The sequence below is a fragment of the Prunus avium genome, chromosome 4 (assembly GCF_965620075.1).
Source record: "Prunus avium chromosome 4, drPruAviu1.hap1.1, whole genome shotgun sequence".
Taxonomy (NCBI): Eukaryota; Viridiplantae; Streptophyta; class Magnoliopsida; order Rosales; family Rosaceae; genus Prunus; species Prunus avium.
Genome location: NC_142287.1, coordinates 20650176 through 20675567, shown reverse-complemented (window position 1 = coordinate 20675567; position 25392 = coordinate 20650176). Strand labels below are relative to the sequence as shown.

At 36.2% G+C, this 25392-nt stretch overlaps 1 protein-coding gene and 1 pseudogene across 1 annotated transcript; one reads left to right on the top strand and one right to left on the bottom strand.

Annotated features, from left to right (window-relative positions):
• Positions 1-58: 58 nt before the first annotated feature.
• On the bottom strand, positions 59-3953 carry LOC110766655 (putative BPI/LBP family protein At1g04970). Its single transcript, XM_088252517.1, has 6 exons — positions 3214-3953; positions 2338-2477; positions 1773-2124; positions 1242-1490; positions 1018-1143; positions 59-450 (listed from the first exon to the last, which is right to left on the bottom strand). The coding sequence occupies exons 1-6, from the start codon at positions 3622-3624 to the stop codon at positions 241-243; spliced, it is 1488 nt and encodes a 495-aa protein (XP_088108643.1). The 5' UTR covers positions 3625-3953; the 3' UTR covers positions 59-240.
• Positions 3954-4399: 446 nt separating this feature from the next.
• On the top strand, positions 4400-11572 carry LOC110766635 (putative calcium-binding protein CML25; annotated as a pseudogene).
• The last annotated feature ends 13820 nt before the right edge of the window (positions 11573-25392 follow it).

Below are 25392 nucleotides of genomic sequence, written 5' to 3'. Positions count from 1 at the left end.
AGTAGCTGATAAGTTAAAACCGGTAGGAGAAACTCGGCCTAAGCTTTGAGCCTTTAGCTAGTCAAGAGTCAAAAACATTTGTAACAAACAACTTATGCAGCATAGTTTTACAACAGAATCATAACAAAACTTCATTACAACAAACGTTTTAAACTAATCTTTTGACTTTGCATTGGGTTCACTATTCTAAAATGATGTACAAAGAAAAACAAACACCTACTAGTATACAAAGTTTACATACTATCTTATTGAAATTAAAGGTCTGCTTACTGATGTCGGTGATCGTTCTGCAATCGCAACATCGCTGAATATCGTAAGCCTTGAATTGATGGAGACGATTTCAGAATTATGTAGTGTAAACCCATGAGGAAGTGGTAATGGTAGTCCCTTCCAGAGGTGTAAATTCACATATGGCACCACAACAGTTTTGAGAATTGTTGACAATACGGCCTGCAGTTTAAAAATCTTTCACGTATTGATATCAAATGGAGCAATGGCTCTATAATAAGAGGAGAATGTACAGGAGAAGATAAATTAAATTTTCCATAAGATACATTGTCATACACGGGACAAATTTGACATAAAAAATGCATTTTAAAGTAACTGTTGTCTAGGCTCTAGTCTGTAGACTATGTACTAGAATTCAACTTATAAATTTGTCACAGAAAAGAAAATTATAAACATTCTGCATAACATATCAAATCTCTTTTGCCCCAAAAGTTGATAGGGGTTCATGAGCACTCAAAGTTGGGGCTCATTAACAAGTAATTAAAGACCAAGATGCCCAAAAATTCACCTGCAGCTTGTACTATGTCTCTACACTACTTGATATAATAGGAAATGCTTTTATATTCAACTATGATTGACAGGCTGGCTCTGTTAACAAAACTATATTAACAATGCTATGTGACGTCACACAGAAAAAGAAAAAAAAAAGGAAGAAGAAAAAAGCTCTGTAAAGTGCATTCGGAGCTTAAAACAATAATTTCAATAATTTCATGAAACAAAGGAATGTACCTGAACAAGATGCATGTGAAGGTTACCAATTTTGCTCCACTTCAAATATGCAGTAACATGATTCAATTTAACAGTACCAGCTAGTTTATTTATCAAGACATCTGGAGAACATGAAGCATGAATCTCCTGCACCAACAAAAAACATATGGCAAATCAAAATGAACAAGGCGATATAAATGTGCATGAAACTAATGGGAGGATACAAACACTCCAAGGAAGCATACCAATGATATGCACGCAACTGGTATTACTTCATCAGCATCCATGACACCAATTGTCACATCAGAGTAAACAGTGATATTAATGCCATTGTTAACAACTGTCATTATTGGTGGAGAAGATACAGATATATTAAGCTCCATATCTTCATTGGGATACTGCTTGTACAGTTGAGGAACAATGTATTTCCATCCAGCAGTGTTCAAAAGGGACTGATCTGGTGTTTTGTTGATCACCCATTGCATATAATTTGCCTAAACGAATACAAGGGGAAAAATAATGTCTTAGTTTAACTATGTACTTGAATTCTAAAATATAAAGCTACAAGGGTACAAATCCGGCCAGGCGCAGGTCAGTTCGTTGTGAAATGGTGAAGTAAGATTTCGGTACACAGAAGTTTGATAACTATAGATAACATTATTGGAAGAAGAATTAAGCGAATTTCAAAAAAGGAATAAATGAATGATTATTGTTTAGTATTATCTGGAAAAAAAAAAAAAAAAAAAAAAAAACAGAGGTGAAAAGAATAAACTTACATTGAAGAAAACTAAGGACACTGAGCTAAAGACATTTTCATGTAATGATATCTCAACCATCTTAGCTGGAGCATTGAAGGGAACATGATCTAGTGAACCTTTATTGTACAGGCCGGAAGCAAAATCATCATTCGGAGCCATGAATAGACCATTGATCTGAAATTCAATGGAAGAATTACTCAATACAGGATTGCCCACAAATGTAACATTCAAAGCAGCAATGTCATCCAGTGCGATTTGTTTCGGAAGTGATTGCAGTAAGGAGTCAAGCTTCATTATTCCTTCTCTGATTTTCTTGGAAATATTGTCTTCAACTGCAGAAACTATTTGACCTTCAAAAGCATCCACTAACCTGAAAGAGAATGTCAGAGGATCAACTGCAATATTTGGGGTCAGAAAAAAGATTTTAAACATTTGGGTGGACCTTAAGTGGCCTTGGTTGATATAGATGCAGATCCAACTACAAAAATTGGGAACAGGGGAGGGGGTATGGAACGGCCTTTGACAGAAACAAAGAGGCACATAAGTCTTTCTCATAGCAAAGTTGATTAAGAGGATTGCATACCCTTGGTAAAGCCAAGATGCTCCACCATCTAACTTAATAGAGATATCTTTCACATAGCCGCCGCATTCCAAAACAGACAGCTTAAGAGTTCCTTCTTGGCCATTCAAAGCTAAGGTAACACCCACTTCCATACCTTCAACCTTTCTCAGAAGCAACACCACTTTTTAAAAAGGTAAAATCAAACAAATTGGGGAGAAAGAAGATTAAGTTTGCTAAGAACATTGTATCTTAGTTTAATTGATTCCAATCCTCTACCTCTTTCCTTTCAACAATTCAAGCTCAATGGAAATTTCTCATGACTCAATGATTTTGGAACGCACATAACATACTGCAGCTCATTACAGCATTTGACCACAGAAAGTTCACTATAACTGCACTTTTGTTTTACTGCATCATAATTTCATTTTCTATTCTACTTAACAAATCTGTTAAAATTGACTTATGATATGAAATTATGGGACGTATCGATTAGAACTCATCAAAAGAAACCAACATGAGACTTCCTAAGGATTCTAACTCATAGACTTAAATTCATTTGACACAGATCTTGATATTTGGAAACAAGACAGCTCATGGCACTCCAAGTTGGTCACTTCTCACCGTCCTCAAGAGGTAAAGAAAATGCAGAAAATGGCTAGCCAAGGGGTTGTCAACTTATCAGAGGCCTATTGGTTGCATTAAATCTATGTCAAGTCTAATTAGAAGTGAAATACCATTTTATGACAAACAATGACAACCCAGAAAAAAAAAAAGGAAAAAAACAGCTTCATCTACTGCATAATTCAAATGCCATTAAAGCAAGATCAAAGCAAAATAAAAGGGAACAAAAAAGTTTATAAAGAACAAAGAATAGCCTTTCTAAGTTGCTCTGTATACCTGAATGGAGGCGTCCCCATGATCTGAAATATCAAATAACCAAGTGCTATAAGAATAGCACCAATCCATACTCAAATTTGCGGTGGCTCCTGAAGCAATTAAAGCAATACCTGAGTCACCAGTCTCCACATATGAAGAAGCAATATCAACATTATAGATTGTGATATTGGACAGAACAACATGAACTTGGCCAACAAGTGGGATTTTCACAGACTTTTCAATCTGAGGCAGTTGAAGGGGGATTATAGAGGAAACAGCCTGCTCTATTAGCAAGTCCTTGGAAAACTCAAGACCCTTGCTGGATATGACAACAGATATGAATCCTTCTTCTTGGGTTCTTGTAGGAACAAGAAAAAATGATAAAACTATGAAGAAAACAGCAGATGCCATGAACTTTGTGAAGGAACCCATCTCAGAAAACAGTTAGATTAAGCTACTACATACAGCATGCACCATGGAACTAGAGAATTGCAAAGAGCATGGTCCTTTCGATACTTGGAGTGAAAAACAAGAATTTTTCACAAAAAACCCGACAACCCAAATGAAAAAACAAGTCGAACTTCAACACTGGCCATGGGAAACTCAAAAAACAAGAGAAGTGGATATGATGAGAAATCCTTAACTTGGGTTTTTTGAGAAAATTAATCCATCTTCGGTATTTGGTTGGTGTCGTGATGAACCAGTGAGACTGTGAGAGCAACAGGTGAGAATTGTAAGAGTTCGTGTGGAAGAAGTTAAGTAGTTGAGGTTTTGGAGTTTTCTTCATTATTTGAGAGGTGGTTGAAGTTGACACTTGGCCGGGATTACGAAGTTTAACATACTGTGGGAACCAGAGTAGCAAACGCAAGAATATGCTCCACCTCACATCATCGTGATTTTTCAAGGGTAAAAAGTGAGTTTTGGTTTCTGCGATTTTTCAAGGACACGTTACAAATTCCAACAAATTTCTTTCAATTTTGTCTATTATATCAAGAACACTTGCTTACTCTGTCAAAAAATTGGACAGAAATATCTCTTCAGCCTTCTTATACTGCGATAAAGGTATCCAAATAAACATTTGAGGATCCAATTATTACGTGATAGACAAAGAAATAAAAATGTGCTTATCATTATGGACGATATGGATAAAGTAGATCAAATAAAAACTTTAGCAGATGAGTCCTAGTTAGGTCCACATAGAGTGATTATGGCAATTAGAGATAAGCATGAGTTGGAGACGGGTGGACTACTTGCAGATAATATATACGAGATTGACAAGTTGAAGGTTGGTGAAGATTCTCAACTCTTCTGTTAAAATGCCTTGAAGGAAAACGATGCTCCACATGATTATAAAGAGGTGTCCAAAAATTTTGTAAAATATGATGGTGGTGTTCATTTAGCTCTTGTAATTTTGGATTCATACGGGAAAAAAAAATGTAACAGAATGGTCATAAGCATTTGAAAGACTTGATGAAGATCCTAAAAAAAGACATTATGAATGTGCTTTAAATAAGTTTTAACACATTAAAGGGAACAATGAAGAAAGTTTTTCTAGACACTGCATGCTTGCTCAATAGAAAGGATCAAGTTCACGTAAAAATGATATTAGAAAGTCCGCAATGAAATAGGTCGTGCTCATGCCATGCTCGGGCTAGGGCCCAAGACCGAGACCGGGCCAAACCATCCATATGATACCACCAAACTGTAGATCAAGTAGCAGAAGTTTTAATCAAGAACCAGTTTGATTTTATTTGCTTTGTTTTCTCTATTAGAAGGGAATCCACAAAAGCAAATGGTATAGTTTGCTTGCAAAAATCTCTCTTTGCAACCTTGATGTATTGCAATGAAGATATTTGTAATAAATATTTGGGGATCAATTATTACGTGATAGACTAAGGAATAAGAAGGTACTTATCATTCTGGATGATTTGGATAAAGTAGATCAAATAAAGGCTTTAGCATATCAGCCCTAGTTGGGTCCAAGGAGTTGAGCGATTATAAAATCTAGAGAGAAGCATGAATTGGAGACGTGTGGACTACTTGCAGATAATATATACAAGGTTGACAAGTTGAAGGTTGGTGAAAATTATCAACTCTTCTGTTGAAATGCATTCAAGGAAAACGATGCTCCACATCATAAAGAGGTATCCAAAAAAAATTTAGAATATGATGGTGACGTTCATAAAAGCACACAATGAAGAAAATCTCTCTGGATATTGCTTGCTTATTCAATAGAGAGGACCAAGTTCGTGTAAAAAGATATAACCAAGCCCAAAATGAAATGGGTCGTGCTCGTTCCATGCTTGGGCCCGGGGCCAAGATCGAGCCAAAATATCCATATGATACCTTATTCATTACTATGCAATTTTGAACTCTATTAGTTTAGGTACTTCACTTGAGAGATTCTATAATTATTGCTTTTGTTTGGTGAATGTATTGAACAATACTTTCAAGTATATGAATGAAGTTTGTTTTTGCTTTAATCACGATATAACAACATTGAGAATATGATGGTGACGTTCCTTTAGCTCTTGTAGTTATGGTTCATATTTGAGGGAGAAAAACATAACAGAATGGTGAGAAGCATTTCATAGACTTGATAAAGATCCTGAAAAATACATTATGAATGTGCTTGAAAAACGTTTTGATGCATTAAAGCACACAATGAAGAAAATATTTCTGGATATTGCTTGCTTCTTCAATAGAGAGGATCAAGTTCGTGTAAAAAAGATATAACCAAGCCCATAATGAAATGGGTCGTGCTTGGGCTCGGGCCCAAGATTGGGCTAAAATATCCATATGATACCTTATTCACTACTATGCAATTTTGAACTCTATTAGTTTAGGTACTTCACTTGAGAGATTTTGTAATTATTACTTTTGTTTGGTGAATGTATTGAACAATACTTTAAATTACATGAATGAAATTTGTTTTTGCTTTAATCATGATATAACAACATTGAGAATAAAGTCTGATATAACAACAATGAGAATATGATGGTGACGTTACTTCAGTTCTTGTAGTTATGGGTTCATATTTGAGGGAGAAAAACGTAACATAATGGTGAGAAGCATTACATAGACTTGATGAAGATGCTAAAAAAGACATGATGAATGTGCTTGAAATAAGTTTTGAAAGAAAATATTTCTGGATATTGCTTGCTTCTTCAACAGAGAGGATTAAGTTCGTGTAAAAAAGATATAACCAAGCCCACATATTCATGTTCATAATCCTCCTCTTCCTCCTCCTTCCTTGTTTTCTTCTTCAACTTGTTAATTTTCTCCTAGGACGTGCTGAGTTTCCGTCTTCTTCAACCCCTAAATTGTATTAGAGAACATGTTATCCACCAATCCACCAACTCATTATCCACCACTATCTTAGCTTTATGTTGTTAATCTTTGTATCCATCATGTACCACTTTGTATTGTCTCTTAGTTTATTATTATCTATCTTGTATAAATACCTCATATATGGAGATGAATCAATCAAGCAAAACATCATTCAATCATCAAATCTTTCATGGTATCAGAGCTAATGGCTAGCGCCAATTAGCGATCCTTCATTTGCCAATATTGAGAGTCGTTGGCTCTCCTCACCCGAAAGGGTGTTTGCTTCTGTATAGTTCTCCAACTTCTCCTCCCTTCTATAAAATGAATAATTTTTTTTTTCTTCTCTCAACCAGTCCCTACCGCTGCCATTTCCTTTTATCTTCCACCATTTTCTGTCAAGCTCTCTGCTCATTGATTGAGCCTTTATCCTTCACTCTCTGTATCTAGCTCTCTGTTGAAGATTGAGCCCTTTCTTCCTTCTTATGCTCTCTGTTGAAGATTGAGCCCTCCCCCCCTTGTCATGCTCTCTGAGCAATTTCTCCTTCTTATGCTCTCTGTTGAAGATTGAGCCTTCTCCCCTTTGTCATGCTCTCTGTTGAAGATTGAGCCTTCTCCCTCTTGTCATGCTCTCTGTTGCTGTCAGATTGAGCCCCTTCCTTTTATGTTACTTTTCTGTTCTGCGCTTGTGACTACTTCATCATTCACCGAAGCATTTCCTCCATCGAGCACTCCCGTGGAAACCTGCGGCTGCTCATCCATGTTCCTTAGCAACCATGCACGTGACCCTTGTCACTGCTCACTGAGCCCTCCTCCATCGAGCTCTCCCGTGGCAACCCACGACAGCTCCATTTATCTCTATTGGCCATGATGGCCCGATCTCAGTCTCCTCCGTGAGCCTCGTCATCGCTAACCGAGCCTTGTCTTGTCTTGTCCTAGCCGACCTTTGTACCTGTCCTGCCGTGCTCCACTGCCTCCCTTAACTGGTGTTGTTACTCTCTTTGCATAGCCACTTGCTCTCTGTGTGTTGCCGGCACTGTACCGGCTCCTTGTCTTGCCCATATCCCTCATGCCGCTTTGTCCTGCCGCAGTCTATCTATCTTTTGGCTCTCCGGTCTCTGCCTCTCATCGTTGATAGGCCACTTCTCTCTGCTGAGATCGCGCAGCACCTCCTTTTCTGTGTCTTGAGTACCCATTCTGTTTCTCTTGCTGCGCTCTCTCACTATTTCTCTGTTTATTTTTGTGCTCCCTTGAGCTGAGCTCCTTCTTCAAATATCTCTCTCCCTTGCTTTCTTTTTGTTAACTTTCTTTCACTTGGTTTCCGTATGTCTCCCCTTTACTGTTTTTCCACGTGATCTGTGTCTTCCTACTCCCCCTCTCTCTCTGCCTGACACCCACCTTAACTTCCTCTCCTTTTCCTCCTCTTTAGTTTATTTTAATTTTGTCTCTTGTTCCCCATACCTCCTCTTTCATTCCCTCTTCTCTCTCTCCACACATGCATACAACCTTCTGGCCCATTGGGTCCTTCCCTCTCCCATCTTTTCTTTCAAAATGATTCCTTTTTATTTTTATTTTTTAATTTGTTTTTAACTTCTCTTTTCCCACATGGTTTTTCTTCTCTCCTCCTTTATCATACTCTTCTCTCATCCTTTATTCTATTCTTCTTTTATTTCTTTTGTACTGTCTCTTCAAATTGCTTTTCTCTCTCTTTGTGCACGTCTCTCTCTCATGGCCTTTTCCCACTTGATAAATGGGTTGCATTTCTCTTTATATTTTTAAAATTGTTTTCTCTCACCTCACACCACTTCTTCTGACTGCCCACAACTCTCTCACGTGCACCCTCACTTTTTCTTTCTCTGAACTTCCCTTTGCTTTATCAAACATTTATGCTCTCCCACGTGCTCCTCACGGGTTGCTTCCCTCTTTTTATGTTTTTGACATTCCCACCTCTTTGTGTCTTTTCTGTTGTGTGTGCACATGTTTTGCACTCTCCTTTTCGATGAGCATTACTAGTGTTTTGTATGTTTGTGTTTTATTTCTCTTGTGAACTATGGGTTCTTCATTTTTGGACGTGCCTTCTGGACTACTACCACAATTATTGTTGCCATCTTCATCACCTTGATGTCTACGGACTACACAGCGCTTACAGCTTCTTCATCCAAATCTTGCTCTGCTACGCGCGCTCGATTTGCGGGGGTGTATTAAAGAACATGTTATCCACCAATCCACCAACTCATTATCCACCACTATCTTAGCTTTATGTTGTTAATCTTTGTATCCATCATGTACCACTTTGTATTGTCTCTTAGTTTATTATTATCTATCTTGTATAAATACCTCCTATATGGAGATGAATCAATCAAGCAAAACATCATTCAATCATCAAATCTTTCAAATTGGAGCATGAGGAAGCACCCCAAGCAATGACTTCATCTTCTTCATCTTCAACCCCTGACTGTTTTGGGAAGCATATTGCTCAAGACTTTTCAGTGTTGTTGTAAGCACTTTATTTGACTGTTTTGGTCAAAATCATCCTTCCCCGAGGTATTCGTCAATCGTGTTATGGCCATATCAATTGCTGGAATGCATTCAAACAACTTAACCATTTCCTCAAGTAATCTTTCACAAACTTGTTCATACACTCCGTGCATTGAGTAGTGCACATATCACCGAAAAACTTGGGTCTAAGGCGTGATTTCGCCCACGCATCTCGTTTTGCATACATCATTTGCAACCATTCCTTTTGTTTATGTGTAGTAACTATGTCATTCAAAAACTCCCATTTCTTTTCAAACTCATTGATTGCAATTGGTTCCAAAAAGATATGCTTGAAATGATCTTACCAATTCTTCATCCTTTAAGTTATTCTGTGTATTCCTTGCCACGTGCCATGAGCACAACCTCTAATTGCACATGAGCAACACATACTCAATTGCTTTGTGCACATCGCCTCATCCCCATCCGTCATTATTGATATAGGCTTCTTGCCTTTCATGGAGGATATGAATGTCTCCAATAACTACATTTATATTTCAAAAGTCTCGCCAAGCAATAGAGCACAACCAACACTCGCCCGATGATTGTTTGAACTAACAAATAACACTAGAGGTTTGTCATATATATTGATTTTGTACGTGCTGTCGAATATGAGGATGTCTCCAGAGGCAACATAATCCAAAAGTGAAGTAGAGTCTCTCCAAAATAAGTTAGCAAGCCTATTCTCCTCATCTACACTGAACTTACAAAAAAAATTTAAGATCCACTGATGATTTCGCTTTCATGTAGGCGAGTGTAGCTTCAATGTCACCGTCTAACAATATTTTCCTACGTGATGCATCCAACTTCTTCCTTAAGGATCCAAGTCCTCAATTTATGCATTGATGGAGGCTTAAATCCTACACCATATGCGACAATCTCTTCCAACATTGATCCACATAATTTTCGAGATTCCTCTCTTCCTCAACACTACCATTCATCTCTAATCAATCAAGATCTACTTCCCTTTATTGGAATAATAAAAACGAAATACCATTCTAGACCGTTTGCAATTGGGGTTAAGTAAAAAGTAAGTCAATTTCACACTCTACTCTACACATATCATATTATCTACACGCTTGATGGTTTGAAATTTACCTGTAAACACATGATGCTAGCATTGTAACGATTGATCTCCTTCCGTATAAGCTTCTTGCAGCGGCCCCACTCTACAAACTTTATAACTGCATTTAACTCTTTTAAAATCTTAATACCCCCCCCCCCCCCCCCCCCCCCTTAATCTCTTGAGTGTGGGTGATAGTTTAGTGAAATTTTGTTTTAAAAACGAAGTCATTTCTTGGCCTTGGGAAAAGCAATATTGAAAAGACGGGTTACTGTTATATATATATATATATATATATCCGTGGCAAAACATAGGGGTGGGGGCGGGAAGCAGAAAGGAGTAAGAAAGTGGTGCCCAAGGCTAAGTTTACGAAGTGAAATAAGTTAACTAAGAAACCAAATTACTTAACTAAAGTTCTCTCAAGCTATTTTCTTCTCCAAAACTTCTATCAAGCTGGACGGTAATGACCAGCTTGTTACATAACTAAAGTTCTAAAAGACAATTCAGTCAAAAGGATACATAAAGGTCGAAAATTACCCTATATTATAATACAAATAGGCTATTAAGAGGCTCATATATGATTCTCGGCCTTTGTGCCTCTTAATAGCCTTTTTTCTGGATGTTTAGAATAATTTTAATCTCTACACTCAATTAAGGTGGGGAGTGGATGAATGGCTGAGTTTGGTTCATAATTAAGCTGGGGAGTTTGGTTCAATTAAGTTGGGGAGTGGATGAGTTTGGTTCATAATTCAGTTTTCCAAAATTCAAGTTTTCTTGATTTTTTTATTTTTTATTTTTCATAAGAATCACCTTTTGTTCCTTTCCAACTTTTTATCAAAACCCCAATAAAAATCATAGCTAGGAATCCCCTTTTACAGCATTTATATATAGTTGGAGATATGCCAATAAAAATTGCAAAATCTAAATACAATTCACACACACCAACTTGATCATCAACCTAATTCCATAACTCAGGTAAGCTCTCTCTCTCTCTCTCTCTCTCTCTCTCTCTAAAAACTGAGACACTGAGCCAAGTCCTAGGCATGATTTTTCAAAGCTTTTGATGTAGACAATGATGGGAAAACCAATGTTGTTGAGCTTGGAGGGATTTTGGGGTCACTTGGGTACAAGACAAGTGAGCAAGATGTGAGGGAAATGATGCAGCAAGGGGACACAAACAGAGATGAGTTTCTGAGCATAGAGGAGTTCTTGGGCATGAACACAAAGAACATGGAATTTGGGGGGCTTGAAAATGTCCTCAAGAATGCTTTTGAAGCCCTGGATGTTGATGGGGTTGATATTGTGACTACTGAGGAGCTTTATGAGGTTATGGGGGATGATTTGGGTTTTGAGTTGTCTCTTGAAGACTGTCAAGGGATTATTGCTTCAATTGATATAGTTGGAGATGGGGCTGTTAGCTTTTAGGACTTCAAAATAATAGTCAATTCCCTCTGAGATTAACCCTAGTGATGTGTTTGGTCAATATAATTATATATGAGATACTACTATGATAATGGGTTAGTTCATGTAATCTTATCTTATAGATCTTGGCAAAAACAAAAGAAAAAAAATATATTGTCATATGAATCTTACCAAAAAAAATTCGTGTCATTTGAATTTCAATTTACACTTAAATTATCAAAGAACTTTATAAAAAAAAATAGTATGATCCGATGTTATCCGGAACAGCACCAAACACAGTATAACTTAGTTAGACTATTTATCCGAAACAGCACCAAACGCCTTATTATATTATGGATAAACAGTTAGTACTCTTTGGAACAAATTAATACCATTCGACTGAAATTAGTCAATACAGTCCGACGTACCAAACGAGTCCTAAACGAATCAATCTATCAATCAAGTGGTAGGTGTGTGTTAACCCCAAGTAAGCACTTAAGTAATTCAGGAATAGAATCAATATTCTTGAAGGCTAGAAGATGATCCATATCAATCTTATGAAATCTCAATTGTTGATGTAAAGCATGCAACTCAGTGGTAGTAAAATCTTGAGGATAAAACTTCCCATCAAGATTGCATATATCATCAACGTTAAACCGCTTAAATGAATTACGAGGATCCAATGTTGAGGTAAGATAAAGAAGTTCCATGATTTGCTTTGGAAATCTAGTATTTAACTCTACCAACTAAAAATCTATTACATTATCAATATGGAAATAATGCTCAACTATAATAGAATCCTTTTGTTGATAAGAACGACCTCTAACCATTTTATGATGAGCACTCATATCATGTACACTAGTGTCATGTTGTTCACCAAATGATAGCACACTCTTGATAAAATCATCCCAACCAATATTTCTCAACTCATCAAGCTTCATTTTTGTACTTGAAACAAGATTCAAAGTATTTACAATGTCTTGAGATTTGCTTTGAAGTGATTGATAAAGAAAATCTATGAATCCCATAGTTTTTTCAAATAAAAGTAAGGAAAAAATAAATTTAAACGACATAATGGCAATATAAATACTCTGAGCTTCCCCACAAAATTGTGATGTAGGTCCATTACGACCTATTTCATCAAGAAGTGTCTTGGTTGCACCAAATCAATCAATCAAACTTATGATAGTTTTAAAATAAGACCCCCAACGAGTAGTTCTAGGTCGTTGAACGAATTTGATTAGCCCTTGTACCCATTCCAAGTTTTCCAGCCTCTAACAACCTTTGAATTTCAGCCTTTCGAGATAATTTCAATTCAGAATGACATTTAGCATAAGCACCAACAAAATTCACAATATTATTCAATATTGAAAAAATTCTCCAAATGATTCCAACCTCTTTAGGTGCAACATTTAATGCTAGTTGGAGGCGATGAGCAAAGCAATGTATATAATATGAATATTGACAATCATTGAGAAACAATGCTTGTAAGCCACTCCATTTACCATGTATATTGCTAGCACTATCATATCATTGGTCATGCGTATTTTTAACTAAAAGAGTGTGTTTACCAAACACCTTACAAATCTCAGTTTTAAGAGTTGAGGAATTAGTATAATGAACACTTATAATCTATAATAAAATAAAAAAATAAAATAAAAACAATTCTCGAATAAACCCATCTCGACCAAAAAATCTTAGGATAATAGCCATTTGTTCCTTTTTAGATTCATCAAGTACTTCATCAACAAGAATACAAAATTTTCCAGCCTTTCCAACTTCCTCACGAATCTTCTTCCTTACTTTGTTTGCAAAAATATTTAGGATCCCCTTTTATATCGTTGATGCAATATATTTCACATTTCCAGAAGCATTCTTTAAGATGACTTTTTCAACTTCTACATTCATTCTTGAAACACTTTTATAAACTCAATGAAATTTCCCCGATTTGATGACTCACAAGATTCATCATTGCCTCTAAAAGTCATTCCTTGATTTGCTAGATACCTAATGGACTCAATTATGGGTGTAAGTCTCAACCCATTTTTTGTAACATCTTGTGGTGATTTCACCACTCTATCAATATATTGAGAAGGGTTGCTTAAATCCATCTCCTTTGCATAGCAAGATGATGTGGGGAATTTATATTGCCTACATCACTAAGGAAAGCACATTTACCAACTCTCTTCCAATTTTTAAACACATCTATAGTGAATGCCTTGTGTGAATGATCAATTTCAAAAACAAAACATGGAAAACAAAACCCTTTATCTTCATGAACAAAATACTTAAACCAAGGGAATTGTTTGAACCAACATTGTTGAAATCAATGATTTTGTTTCCCATCTAAGTGGCTTGGATATTCCCTTAATGTGGGTTGACATGGTCCTAAGAGAATATATGTTCTTCGAACATTATCATGTTCATTAATTGGATATATGCATATTTGATTATGTAATCCCAGATCACGTTCAAGAGAACTGGTATCAACTTGTTGATCACAATGGACTCTTTGAGACTCGACTCTTTGAAATTCTAAAGGAGGTTTCTCCCCACAAATTAGAGAAGATGAAGAAAGGCTAGAAGGCATGCTACTTAATGATCCATCATTCTTTTTCTAAAAAAAAATATACAAAATATTCTTCGTTCTCTTAGGATTTCGATGATGATCTGACATTATAATTATAACCTATAACATAAATGATGTATAGAACATGTAAGCATATATAATGTAATTTTGTAAAATAATATTTAGTAAGGTAAAACAATAAGGGACAAGTAGATAATACATGTAGCAATGTTTCTAAAATAGAGCAAACTCTATATGTGAGGCCAAAAATCCACAAATTAAAAAATATAATTATAACAAATCCCTAATAAAAACTAAGTTAAGAAAATTACCAAAACAAACAAAGAGAGGAGAAATTGGCTTGTAAATTTGCTGAATTGGACCAATTTGTGGTGTACCTCTTTGGCTGGCTTCTCTACGTTTTCACCTTCATGGACTGCTTGCTTTCTTTCTTTCTTTTTTCCACTAAATGATACAGCACAGAAGCACAGGTTTACGGATCGACAAACGTCTAAACCCGGAAAGATAAACTGAAATTCATCAGCAACTGGAATCCACCAGAAAATAGAGAAAATCTCTAAACTTTGATTAATAATATGATAAATCTGATTATCTCTAAACTTTGATTAATGATATGATAAATCTGATTAATACAATCCCATGAGTTGGCTTAAATAGAAAACAAAGAAACTCTAAAACCGTAAGAAACCCTAGGAAAAAGCAATTAATGGTTCCTCCAGATTTAATAGCGTCAATAACAACCAAAAAACAAAAAGGAAAAGGAAAAATCACATATTGTAAGCTGCAAAATGCAATTAGACCACAATTTCAATCACAACTAATCAACAATACAATCAATACAAATACTAATATAACACATAAAGCACAACCAAGCACATAGCAGGGGCAAGCACAAGGAGAACATATCTTGTAAACAAAATTCAATTAATTGAAAAAGGAAAAATAGATAACTCAAAATTAGCAAGTACAGCCATGGGAAGAGCAGAGAAAGATGAGTCTTGCAAGAACAGAGAAAGATGAGTCTAGATAGTTGAGACTCTTACCTTGATTGGAAGAGCAAATATTCTTGTCAAATTGAAAGGCAGATAGTATAAAACCTGGTTCCACAGATGAAAACAATCAATATAGCAGACAAAAAAGAGGCCAACGACAAGGAAAGAAATTGAAAACTGAAACTCACTGGCAAAACTCAGCAGAACACCATCAAACGAATACCCATGGTGCGCAGGCTTGTTCTCTTTGAAGAAGAGAGGTTATTCATGAAATTTTATCTAGGAGATTTGGCGGGCGGAAGATGAAAATTCCCTCTTTGTTGGGAATTGTACAATTCCGCATATTACCATGGAATTTCAACTCGGGATTTTAGATGTGGAATTCCCACGATATTTTCTGCGTGTAATTTGGCAAATCCTGAGTTGATTTTGCCAAACATTGAACTTTCCCTTTTCCACACTACAAATCCCGACTTTTATTAAAATCCCGAGTTATTGTACCGCATCCAAACACACTGTAAGTGACCAGGAGATAATACATGTAGCAATGTTTCTAAAATGGGGCAAACTCTATACGTGAGGCCAAAAATCCACAAATTAAAAAATATAATTATAACAAATCCCTAATAAAAACTAAGTTAAGAAAATTACCTAAACAAACAAAAAGAGGAGAAATTGGCTTGTTAATTTGCTGAATTGGACCAATTGGTGGTGTGCCTCTTTGGCTGGCTTCTCTACGTTTTCACCTTCATGGACTGCTTGCTTTCTTTCTTTCTTTTTTCCACTAAATGATGCAGCACAGAAGCAAGGGTTTACGAATCGACAAACGTCTAAACCCGAAAAGATAAATTGAAATCCATCAGCAACTGGAATCCACCAAAAAATAGAGAAAATCTCTAAACTTTGATTAATAATATGATAAAACTGATTAATACAATCTCATGAGTTGACTTAAATAGAAAACAAAGAAACTCTAAAACCGTAAGAAACCCTAGGTTCCAAAATATTCCTAAAACTTAACTAATAAGAAAATAATTTAAATCCTAATTAAAATCATATTACGAAAATAATATCCTGATTGATAACTTATTCTAGAAATGTATATATAATATAGATCTTCTCAAGAAATCAAGAAACCTGAAAATCCCAATGATACACCTTTCTTCTTCTTTGACCTCTTTGTCCATCTTTTCTTTGCTCGCCATAATTTTTGGTTGATCAATCTTGTAACCATTCTTTGACAAATATATATCATATTCAAAAGGAAAGAATTTTTTCACATGAAGTCTCTTCATCCTAGTCCAAGAAGCGATAGGATTTTGACCTTGTTGCTTCTATATTAATGTATCATATATTGCACAAATGTAGTGCGTTAATGATTAGATCGTATCATTATAAAAGAACATGTACCATATATGGATGGACTAGTTGACAATGATTAGATGAATCATCCTACGCATCTAATCATTGTATCGGAACATGTACTATATATGGACTAATGGACAATGATTAGATGTGTCTATGCTCAAAACTGGATGACCAATAGTGGGCCTAAACTTAGATGTGTGATTGTGATGGATGATCGATGAAAGTGAGGACCTTCAGTAGGTGTGAGAATTCGGTAGACAAGTTGTTGCCTTAGCAGGTGATGACAGAAGGAAAGTAAACATGCATACAAAAGACAGACGCACGTGGTTCACCCTAATGAATGGGTTATGTCCACGGAGAAGTATATTCTCATTTTAATAATGAGTGTTTACATTGTACAAGGGGTTAGACCCAATAGAAGAGGAAGAAGGCCGAAGGCTGAAGGTCAAGGATTAGCCTGAAGACAAAGAATCCAAGGACCAGTCAATGGGCTCATGGGTTAGCCCATGGGGGCCCAATGAGCAATATGGAGCTTAAGAAGCCAAGTCCCCTTCTTGAAAGAGAGGGGTTTCCTTTAATAAGTGAGGAGGAATCCCCTCTTCTTGTGTTTTGTCGATGTGGGACTCCCTTCCTCTTGCTCGAAATGGCTTGGGAGTGCTTGGCCAGATATGGTACAAATAAGAGTTCCTCAAGTTCACGATTAAGGAGGTACTTCTTGATTAGGGACTTGTAGTCTTCAATGCACTAGACGAGCAACACTTCAGATTCACTTCCATGCAGCACAATGCACCACCTCGAGTCCCCCAAAGGTAAATTACTAAAGGCATTGCATCGTAGGATGTGGTACCAAATGGCATCACAACGGACCGCAGGGTGTGGTGTCAACAACTCAATGCACCGTAGCGCATGGTGTCGATGGCATCGCAATACACCATAGGGTTGGTACTGACATTGCCACGCACCGTAAGGGTGGTTGTTGTCCACCTGAAGATTTTTTTTAATTTATAACACTCGCAAGCGCACAAATCGAGTGTAGAATAGATGTGTGTAAGTACGAGGTCGTTTCCGCAGGGAATGTGCGAAAATGATGGAAAACTAATCCAACCCAAGTTAATTCATTTGCTAACCTAGTTCATTCAAAGTTTTGATTTGTTTGTTGAAAAAGAAAATTAAATAAAGCATAACATTGAAAATGCAAATAAACTAGAATAGGGAGTAGCATGGAGTAGCAATCTAGAAATATAGAAATCAATGGAGTAGCAATCTCGAAATCAATCTAGAAATCCCATGGAGTATTCCATAAAACTCTAATTATTTATGTAACAAGTCTCATGGAGTAGCAATCTAGAAATCAATCTACTACTTTCTTAAGATATCAATTAAGCATGCAATTTAATGAATCTTAGTAATACAAAACTAAGGATGCATTAATAGATTAACTTAAATTCTTAACTACCACAAATACATGATAGGAGTGGTGAAAACAAAATTAACCTATTAATCATGTGAAGCCAAAATTATAAACATTGAAGAATATAATAGTTGGGAATTGAAATATAAAAACTAGAACTTTATTTCATAATAGTGTTTCCTCCTCAACCTTAGTCAAGGAGTTTAGCTAGACATAAGTGAAAATAAAAACAACATGAAAAACTAAAACATGGAGGAGAAGAAACTACATCATCAACCCTTTGGATCCCTACCTCACGACTCCCCAAGCTTCTCTCCAATTATATTACCATTTCTCCTCTCCGTTTGGTGCCCAAATTTTGCACTCATTTTGCACTTGCTGAGCTTGCTATTTATAGCATTATCATATTCATCATCTTCACGTGCTGGCTGTTGCATTACCTTTGCTTTCTTCACGCAGGCTTCCATATGGTCTTCCACTTGTGACTACTACATGTAGCTCAAGGTGCCATTAATTTAATTAATTCATAACACGTCCAACACTTTCATTCCTAGTTGCTTGAATAACAATTGGTCTTCATCATTTGTTGGTTCTTCACTTGTGCTTTCTTTTTTTGCCTAATTACATGTTTCCTCTTTTGGGAGGCTTTCCATGTTTATTTCCTTCAGCTACCGCCACATTTCTTTTTCTTTACTTTTGACTGACTGCATGTGGGTTTGCTGCCATCACCTGCAATATTCCCTCAAGTTGTTGGCTGGTTTTTCGCATAGGGGCTGCATTATTCTCTTTATTTATTTTTCTTTCTTTCTTTTGGTTGTTGGACATGTGCAACTCTTTGCATACTCATTTCCTTCGATGCTCATCACTTGGCTTCCTCTTTCATTTCTCATTGCTTTTCAGTCTTTGTGTGCTATGTAGATTTACGTGGGCTTCCCAACTCCAAATGAAGACTTTGACCATACTAAATTGAAGCCCAGAAAATGATCTTTCCAATGGACTATGGCCCTGTTGCCAATTCTCAATGAAAGCCATTGAAGAGATTGATATTCCTTGACTGCACAGTTATTGGCCAAGTTTGACAATTACTTCCCTGCAATATGCTCGTAGGCATGTTTTGGACTTGTTTCTCCTCTCAATAAATTCTTGAAAAATATGTAACTTGAAGCTCTATGTCCTATCTTTCCAACCATATGTAGCTCATCTAAAGAAAAAAATCAGAAACGCCTTCAAATATCCTTTTTGGTACAGTAATGCAGATGCTTCCAAATTTTACCTGTGGAGAAGTATTACCTAAGGTGCCGTTCCACAATTGGTGAGGTACCATTTGGCAATTTGGGGATGTAGCCCAGCGATTGATGAGGTGCCATTGGTGAGAGGTGCGTCACCTAAGAAGTGTCGTTGGTGTTGTTTTAGAGAGGTATCGCCCTGCAAGGTGCCATTTAGTAGTGTCATAGATGAGAGGTGTCGTCCATGAAGTGTTGTTCATGAGGAGCCGTAGGTGTCACCCATGAGGTGTCGTTCGTGAGGTAACATAGGCATTGGTGAGAGAGCTTGATTTCTCTGATGTTAGTGTTCGGCAAGCCATGAGTGTCGTTCGCAAGCCACGGGTGTCGTTCGATAGGTGCCTTGAGAGGTCTTCTAGCCAGATGTGCCGAATTGGAATGTCGTTTGAAGCTGCCGTATGTACTACCCATCGTAAACTAAAAATGGGAGCTGCCTTAGGTGCCGCGAGCTATAGATTGGAGTTGTCGTATGTACTGCGAGCGATCGATTGGAGTTACCTTATGTGCTTTAAGGTACAGATTGGGGCTGCCGTAGATACTGCCGTATGTACTACCCATCGTAACTACAAATGGGAGCTGCCTTAGGTGCCGCGAGCTATAGATTGGAGTTGTTGTATGTACTGCGAGCGATCAATTGGAGTTACCTTATGTGCTTTAAGGTACAGATTGGGGCTGCCGTAGATACTGCGAGCCGTCGATTGGAGCTATTGGAGCCATCAAAAAGCTTAATGATTAAACCATGGGTATCGATCAGGTCTCATGTTATCAATAATATAGTATATTGTTTAAATAATAGGTGTTGAGGCCTAAAAAATCCAAGGTTGGGCCCAAATAAATTCCCGGCCTAGTACAACACCTTATTAAGAAGGTATCCGACTTGGAGCACGCAAAGGCCCGGGGCTTGCTGAGTGGGTTGTGGTATGGATGGTAACGAGTTCTCATGAGGCCCATTGATGAGTCAAGAAATGGAAGTTTTTGGGTTACTTGGGAGCCCCAAAACTCAAACACATTTCTTGGGCCCAAATATGTGGGTAAGCATAAAGGAGAGAAAAAGGAAGCCCAATACTCTAGGAAAATCAGCCCAATACTCTAGAAAAATCAACCCAATACTCTAGAAAAACCAGCCCAATACTCTAGGAAAATTAGCCCGTCACCTAAGGAGATTAGCCCATTCCCTTAGTTGGCTAAACCATCACCTTAGGAAAACCCACACAGCCAAAATAAATATCTATAATCTCCAGCACATGGCTGGAGACAAAAGCCACGACAAAAGCCAAAGCTACCCAAGTATGTGAACCGCTGGGAGGCTCCAACACATGGGCAAAGCAAACCTCAAGGCAGATTGTTCAAAAAACCAGAGGGTATTGGCGCGCGCAGGGAAAAGAGGCAGCCTTCGGACCAGCCAAAGCTACCTATCTCCTTCCTTTCACCCTAATGAATGAGTTATGTCCACGGAGAAGTATATTCTCATTATAATCATGTGTGTTTACATTGTACAAGGAGTTAGACCCAAATAGAAGAGGAAGGAGGCCAAAGGATGAAGGTCAAGGATCAGGCTGAAGACCAAGGATCCAAAGACGAGCAATTGGGCTCATGGGTCAGCCCATGGGGGCCCAATGAGTAATATGGAGCCCAAGGAGCCAAGCCCCCTTCTTGAAGGATAGGGGTCTCTTTTTATAAGTAAGGGGGAGTCCATTGTTCTTGTGTTTTGTCAATGTGAGACTCTCTTCCCCTTGCTTGGAATGGCTTGGGAGTGATTAGTCAAATATGGTACAAACAAGTTGAATCATCCTAAAATTTTCTACAAATGTATGTAATTGATTTTAATTATAATACATATACCATATGGTTAAGGGTCATTCCTATAAATATATACTAGTGGATTTTTCTTAATCAATGATTAGAAAAATATTTTAAAGATGGTTTTTGGAAAAAGAAACAGAGAAGTGCAATAGGTAGAAGATGATGATGTACATTCAATCTCATCTGATGAGAACAAAAATGGGGATATTATTGAAATTACCAACATCAGTCAATCTCAATCCTTTAACAAAAAGTCTAGTCAACCGTCTATCAAAAGAGGTAGTTAGTCTGGTGAAATGGATGCCAAACCATTAGTCAATGAAGTGATTTTCATTGGTGTAACATCTGGAAAGAATCCAGGTGGTGCGAAGTCATGGACTTGCAAGCACTATGACAATAACTTTACAAGCACATATACTCCCATCCATGCTCAATTCTTGGGTCCTCAACTTGGGAAAAATTCTGATATGGATAGATGTAAAGCTGTGTTTTATAATCATGAAGAATTGGATAGAATAAGAAGAAAAGTACAAGATGCAAAAGTGAAAGGTGATTTTTGTTATATTTCCTTTGTTATTATTTTGTTTAGGTCGAACTATTTTCTTTGTTATTATATATATATATATATTTTAATCATAATACTTTTTTTATTTATTCACTTATTGTTTTTTCATCCCTCAAAACTTATACGTTGATGAGGCAACAACCTTCATCAACGGCAGGACCAATCCAAGACGCGTTCAAAACTATGGATAGAGACATGGTGGATATCAAGGTTATGAGGGGACTATGCGCTAATGCCATATCATTCAATGTACTACGTAACCCTCAATTCCATGAGATGGTTACAACCATTAACAACAATCCCAAGGGGTATAAGGTTCCTTCATATGAAAAAGCTAAAACTTCATTGTTGGATGCAACAAAAAATAGTGTTGAAAAATAATTAGCTCCAATAAAAGATACATGGTACAATCATGGAGTGTCCATTGTATCATACGGGTGGACAACTGTGAAGCATAAGCCATTGATCAATGTCATTGCTACCAATAGCAGAGGTGCTATGTTCTTGCATGCACATGACATGTTGGGGATTGAAAAGATTGGTAAAGAGATTGCAAGCCTCTTGCTTAAAGAAATTGAAAAAGTGGGGCCTTATAATGTTCTCCAAGTAGTAACCAACCATGCAAGTAATTGTGTCGAAGCTGAGAGAGAGAGATTGAAAAGGTACACGAGCATATTTTTTGGTCTCCATGTGTTGTTCTTACCTTAAATCTCATTTTTAAAGATCTTGTACAAAAATTGAGTGGCTTACAAATATTTATAAATATGGAAAGTCAATTGTCAAATTTTTTATAAACCACACACATACTTTGGCAATTTTTAAGAGTGTGTCACATTTGGAGTTACTGAAAGCAGCTAAAACAAGATTTGCGTAACATTATTAAAAGGTGTAGTTGATTGTAGAGAAGCACTACAAACTACTGCTATTCAAAGAGCATGGAAAGATTTGTTGGAAAATTTAGATGAAGGTAAAAAGGAATTTAGCGACTTTGGTTCAAAATATCGTGCAAGATGATAATTTTTGGGAACATGTTAAGACAATATTAGATTTCACAAAGCCAATTTATCTGGTGGTAAAATTTGCTGATGGTGATGGCCAAAAGATGGGTGAAATTTATGAAAGGATAGATAATATACTTGGCGAAATAAAAGATATTATGGCAAGTGGAATATATGCCGAATATTTTCCTAAGGTTGAAGATATTGTGCTTCTTAGGTGGGAAAATATGAATATTCCCATGCATTGTCTTGCATTTGCCTTAACACCGAGGTTTTATGATAGAGTTTATTTAAGTCGAATAGCATCAGGGGGTGTGGCTAGAAATAGCCCTAATAAAGACATATAAGTGATATGGATCCCATTAATTGGTGGTCAACATATGGTGCAGAAACATCAAAATTAGCAGAGGTCGCTAAAAATGTATAAATTTAATTTCAATATTTTTTAATTATTATATATATTAAGGTGTTAGCTCAACCAATATCAAGTTCATCAGCGGAAAGAATTTGGAGCACATATTCTTACATCCATAATGTTAAGAGAAACAGGCTGAATTTTGCAAGAGCTAGTCAATTGGTTTATATCCATTCCAATATCCGACTCCAATCACGTTTCGTTTCAAAAAAATGAGATATTGATCCAGAATCCTCTTTTTTTAGATGACTTTGCTCAAAAATTGGAGGAAATGAGATGGAAAGGGTTGAAAGGCAATTATGCAGGTGTTCACGGCCAAGCATCATACTCACCGTCCTCTATGCCTTGTCACTTTTCTCTTGGAGGGAGCTGAAGCATAAGGACTAGTGCAAAAGTGAAAGGGAAACGACCAGTTGGCTAAAGTTACTATTTTTAATTTCAAGTATTTTCAATTTCTGTTTTGTTTGTTTTGAAGTTTCAATAATAAACTTTAATTTTTGTTCCTGCATACAAATTTTAATTATGAGCTTATTTATTTTATGAATAAGTGGTTATTTATTTATTCAATAAGTTATGTGTTTTATTTGTTCAATGTATTGAAAGAACCGTGACTTTCCTTCTTCCTTAGCAATTCTTTAACAGTTTGGTTCTCCTGGACGCTAAGGTCCAATGAAGTTTTGATCACTCACCTTTGGATCTAATTTAAAGATTAAGAAAAGATGATTTAAATATAAATGTCATTATTTTATTACTTTTACTGTACAAAATATTAATTTAACTCAAACAAAAACAAAGACTTAAAAAAAGAAAAAATCACTCCAACCAAAACACGCACTCTCTCAGAAAACCAAGAACATGTTCTTCCTCCATTGTCATTCACAACTACCTTCAACTCCGGCGTTGCATACGAAAATCAAGAACACATGTCGTTTAAGATTCACCCTAATTCTTATTGGTTATCTATTTCATCTCTTGATTTAGATTCAAATATTCAATTTTTTCATAAACAAAAGAAAATTTATTGACTCAAATCCAGAGCCATCAAGCCATCATTTCACACTTTAACATGATTGAATTTTAAGGACCCACAACCAAGTCACTTTCATGTTTTTCTCTGCTTTTGTGATCAATTTTCTATTTATAAATGTTAGATTTGAATGATTCATGAATCAAGTTTGGGAAAACTTCAATTTTTTATAAATAAATTTTGGTTTTTTTTTTTTCAATTCATGAACCTAATTGGGTTTCTACAACTATATTGTATTTTTATGAAAGGTTCATGTTTTCTTTATTCACTAGGCGCAAGGAGAAAAATGACTATTGTCGAAGACGACAGTCTTAGATGCGGATGAGTTTTTTGTTAATGTTTTTCATCTATGATATTAAACTCTTCTTTTAAAAAAAAAATAGTTTTAATAACCAAAATAGTATTTTACTGCAATAAAAGTAAAATAAAAGATGACATATTGATATTTAAACCAGTTTTTTCTCAACCCTAGATTAGATCCAAGGGTACCCTTAGAGCACTTCCACCTATTTGCCATCGCAAAGGTTAAGGACAAGTAAGGGTGGGTACTGTTCACATGAATAGTATCTGCCATAGCAATTTGGTTTGTGCTTTTCCACCCATTGTCATGGCCAAGGTATTAAATGTCGATATTATCTCCGATATTATCCCAATAATATCGGATTTTTGGGGGGCCGATATTTTCGCAACAAACCATGGTGTTATCGTCAATATATCGATATTTTTATCGATATTATCCCGATAATATCGGGGAAGATAATTTCAACATTTTTATGCATGATTTGGGCAATATATCGCGATATTATCGATAATATCCTGATAATATCCCGATACGAAACCCAAAAATATTTATATACATGGTTTTTGTGAAAACCATTTTACTCATTCAACACCTTAACCACCATATCACTTATGTTTTTGTGAAAATATGCTAAAATATTTATATATATACATGGTTTTGTTTTGAATTCTTTTTGTAAGAAACAAATTTTAACATGAGATGAGAATGAATCTTTGACCATTCCTCTTGGGGATTACATGAGATGAGAAACAATTACATGCAAAACTATTTTGGGGATTTATCATTTGATGACTACTCTTCACAATATACTTACTCTACACATAGAGATAATAAAGATAGTGAAAATTTTGAACCTCATAGGAACTCTATGTGGTACTAAGTCACTCATGCAATGTAAAGTGTAAAATATTGTAGTAATTCATTATATATAAATGATTATGGTGTGTTTAATCTTCTTTCATTAATTACTACATATTTTCTACACTTACAGTGTTTGCCAGCTTGCTATATAATCAACTTAAATCAGTTAAATCCATCATGCAATGCATTTCCTTCCAATTTTTTGTGATAAACTAATAGATAATTGACTAAATAAACATCCTGCAAAGTTTCAATAAAAA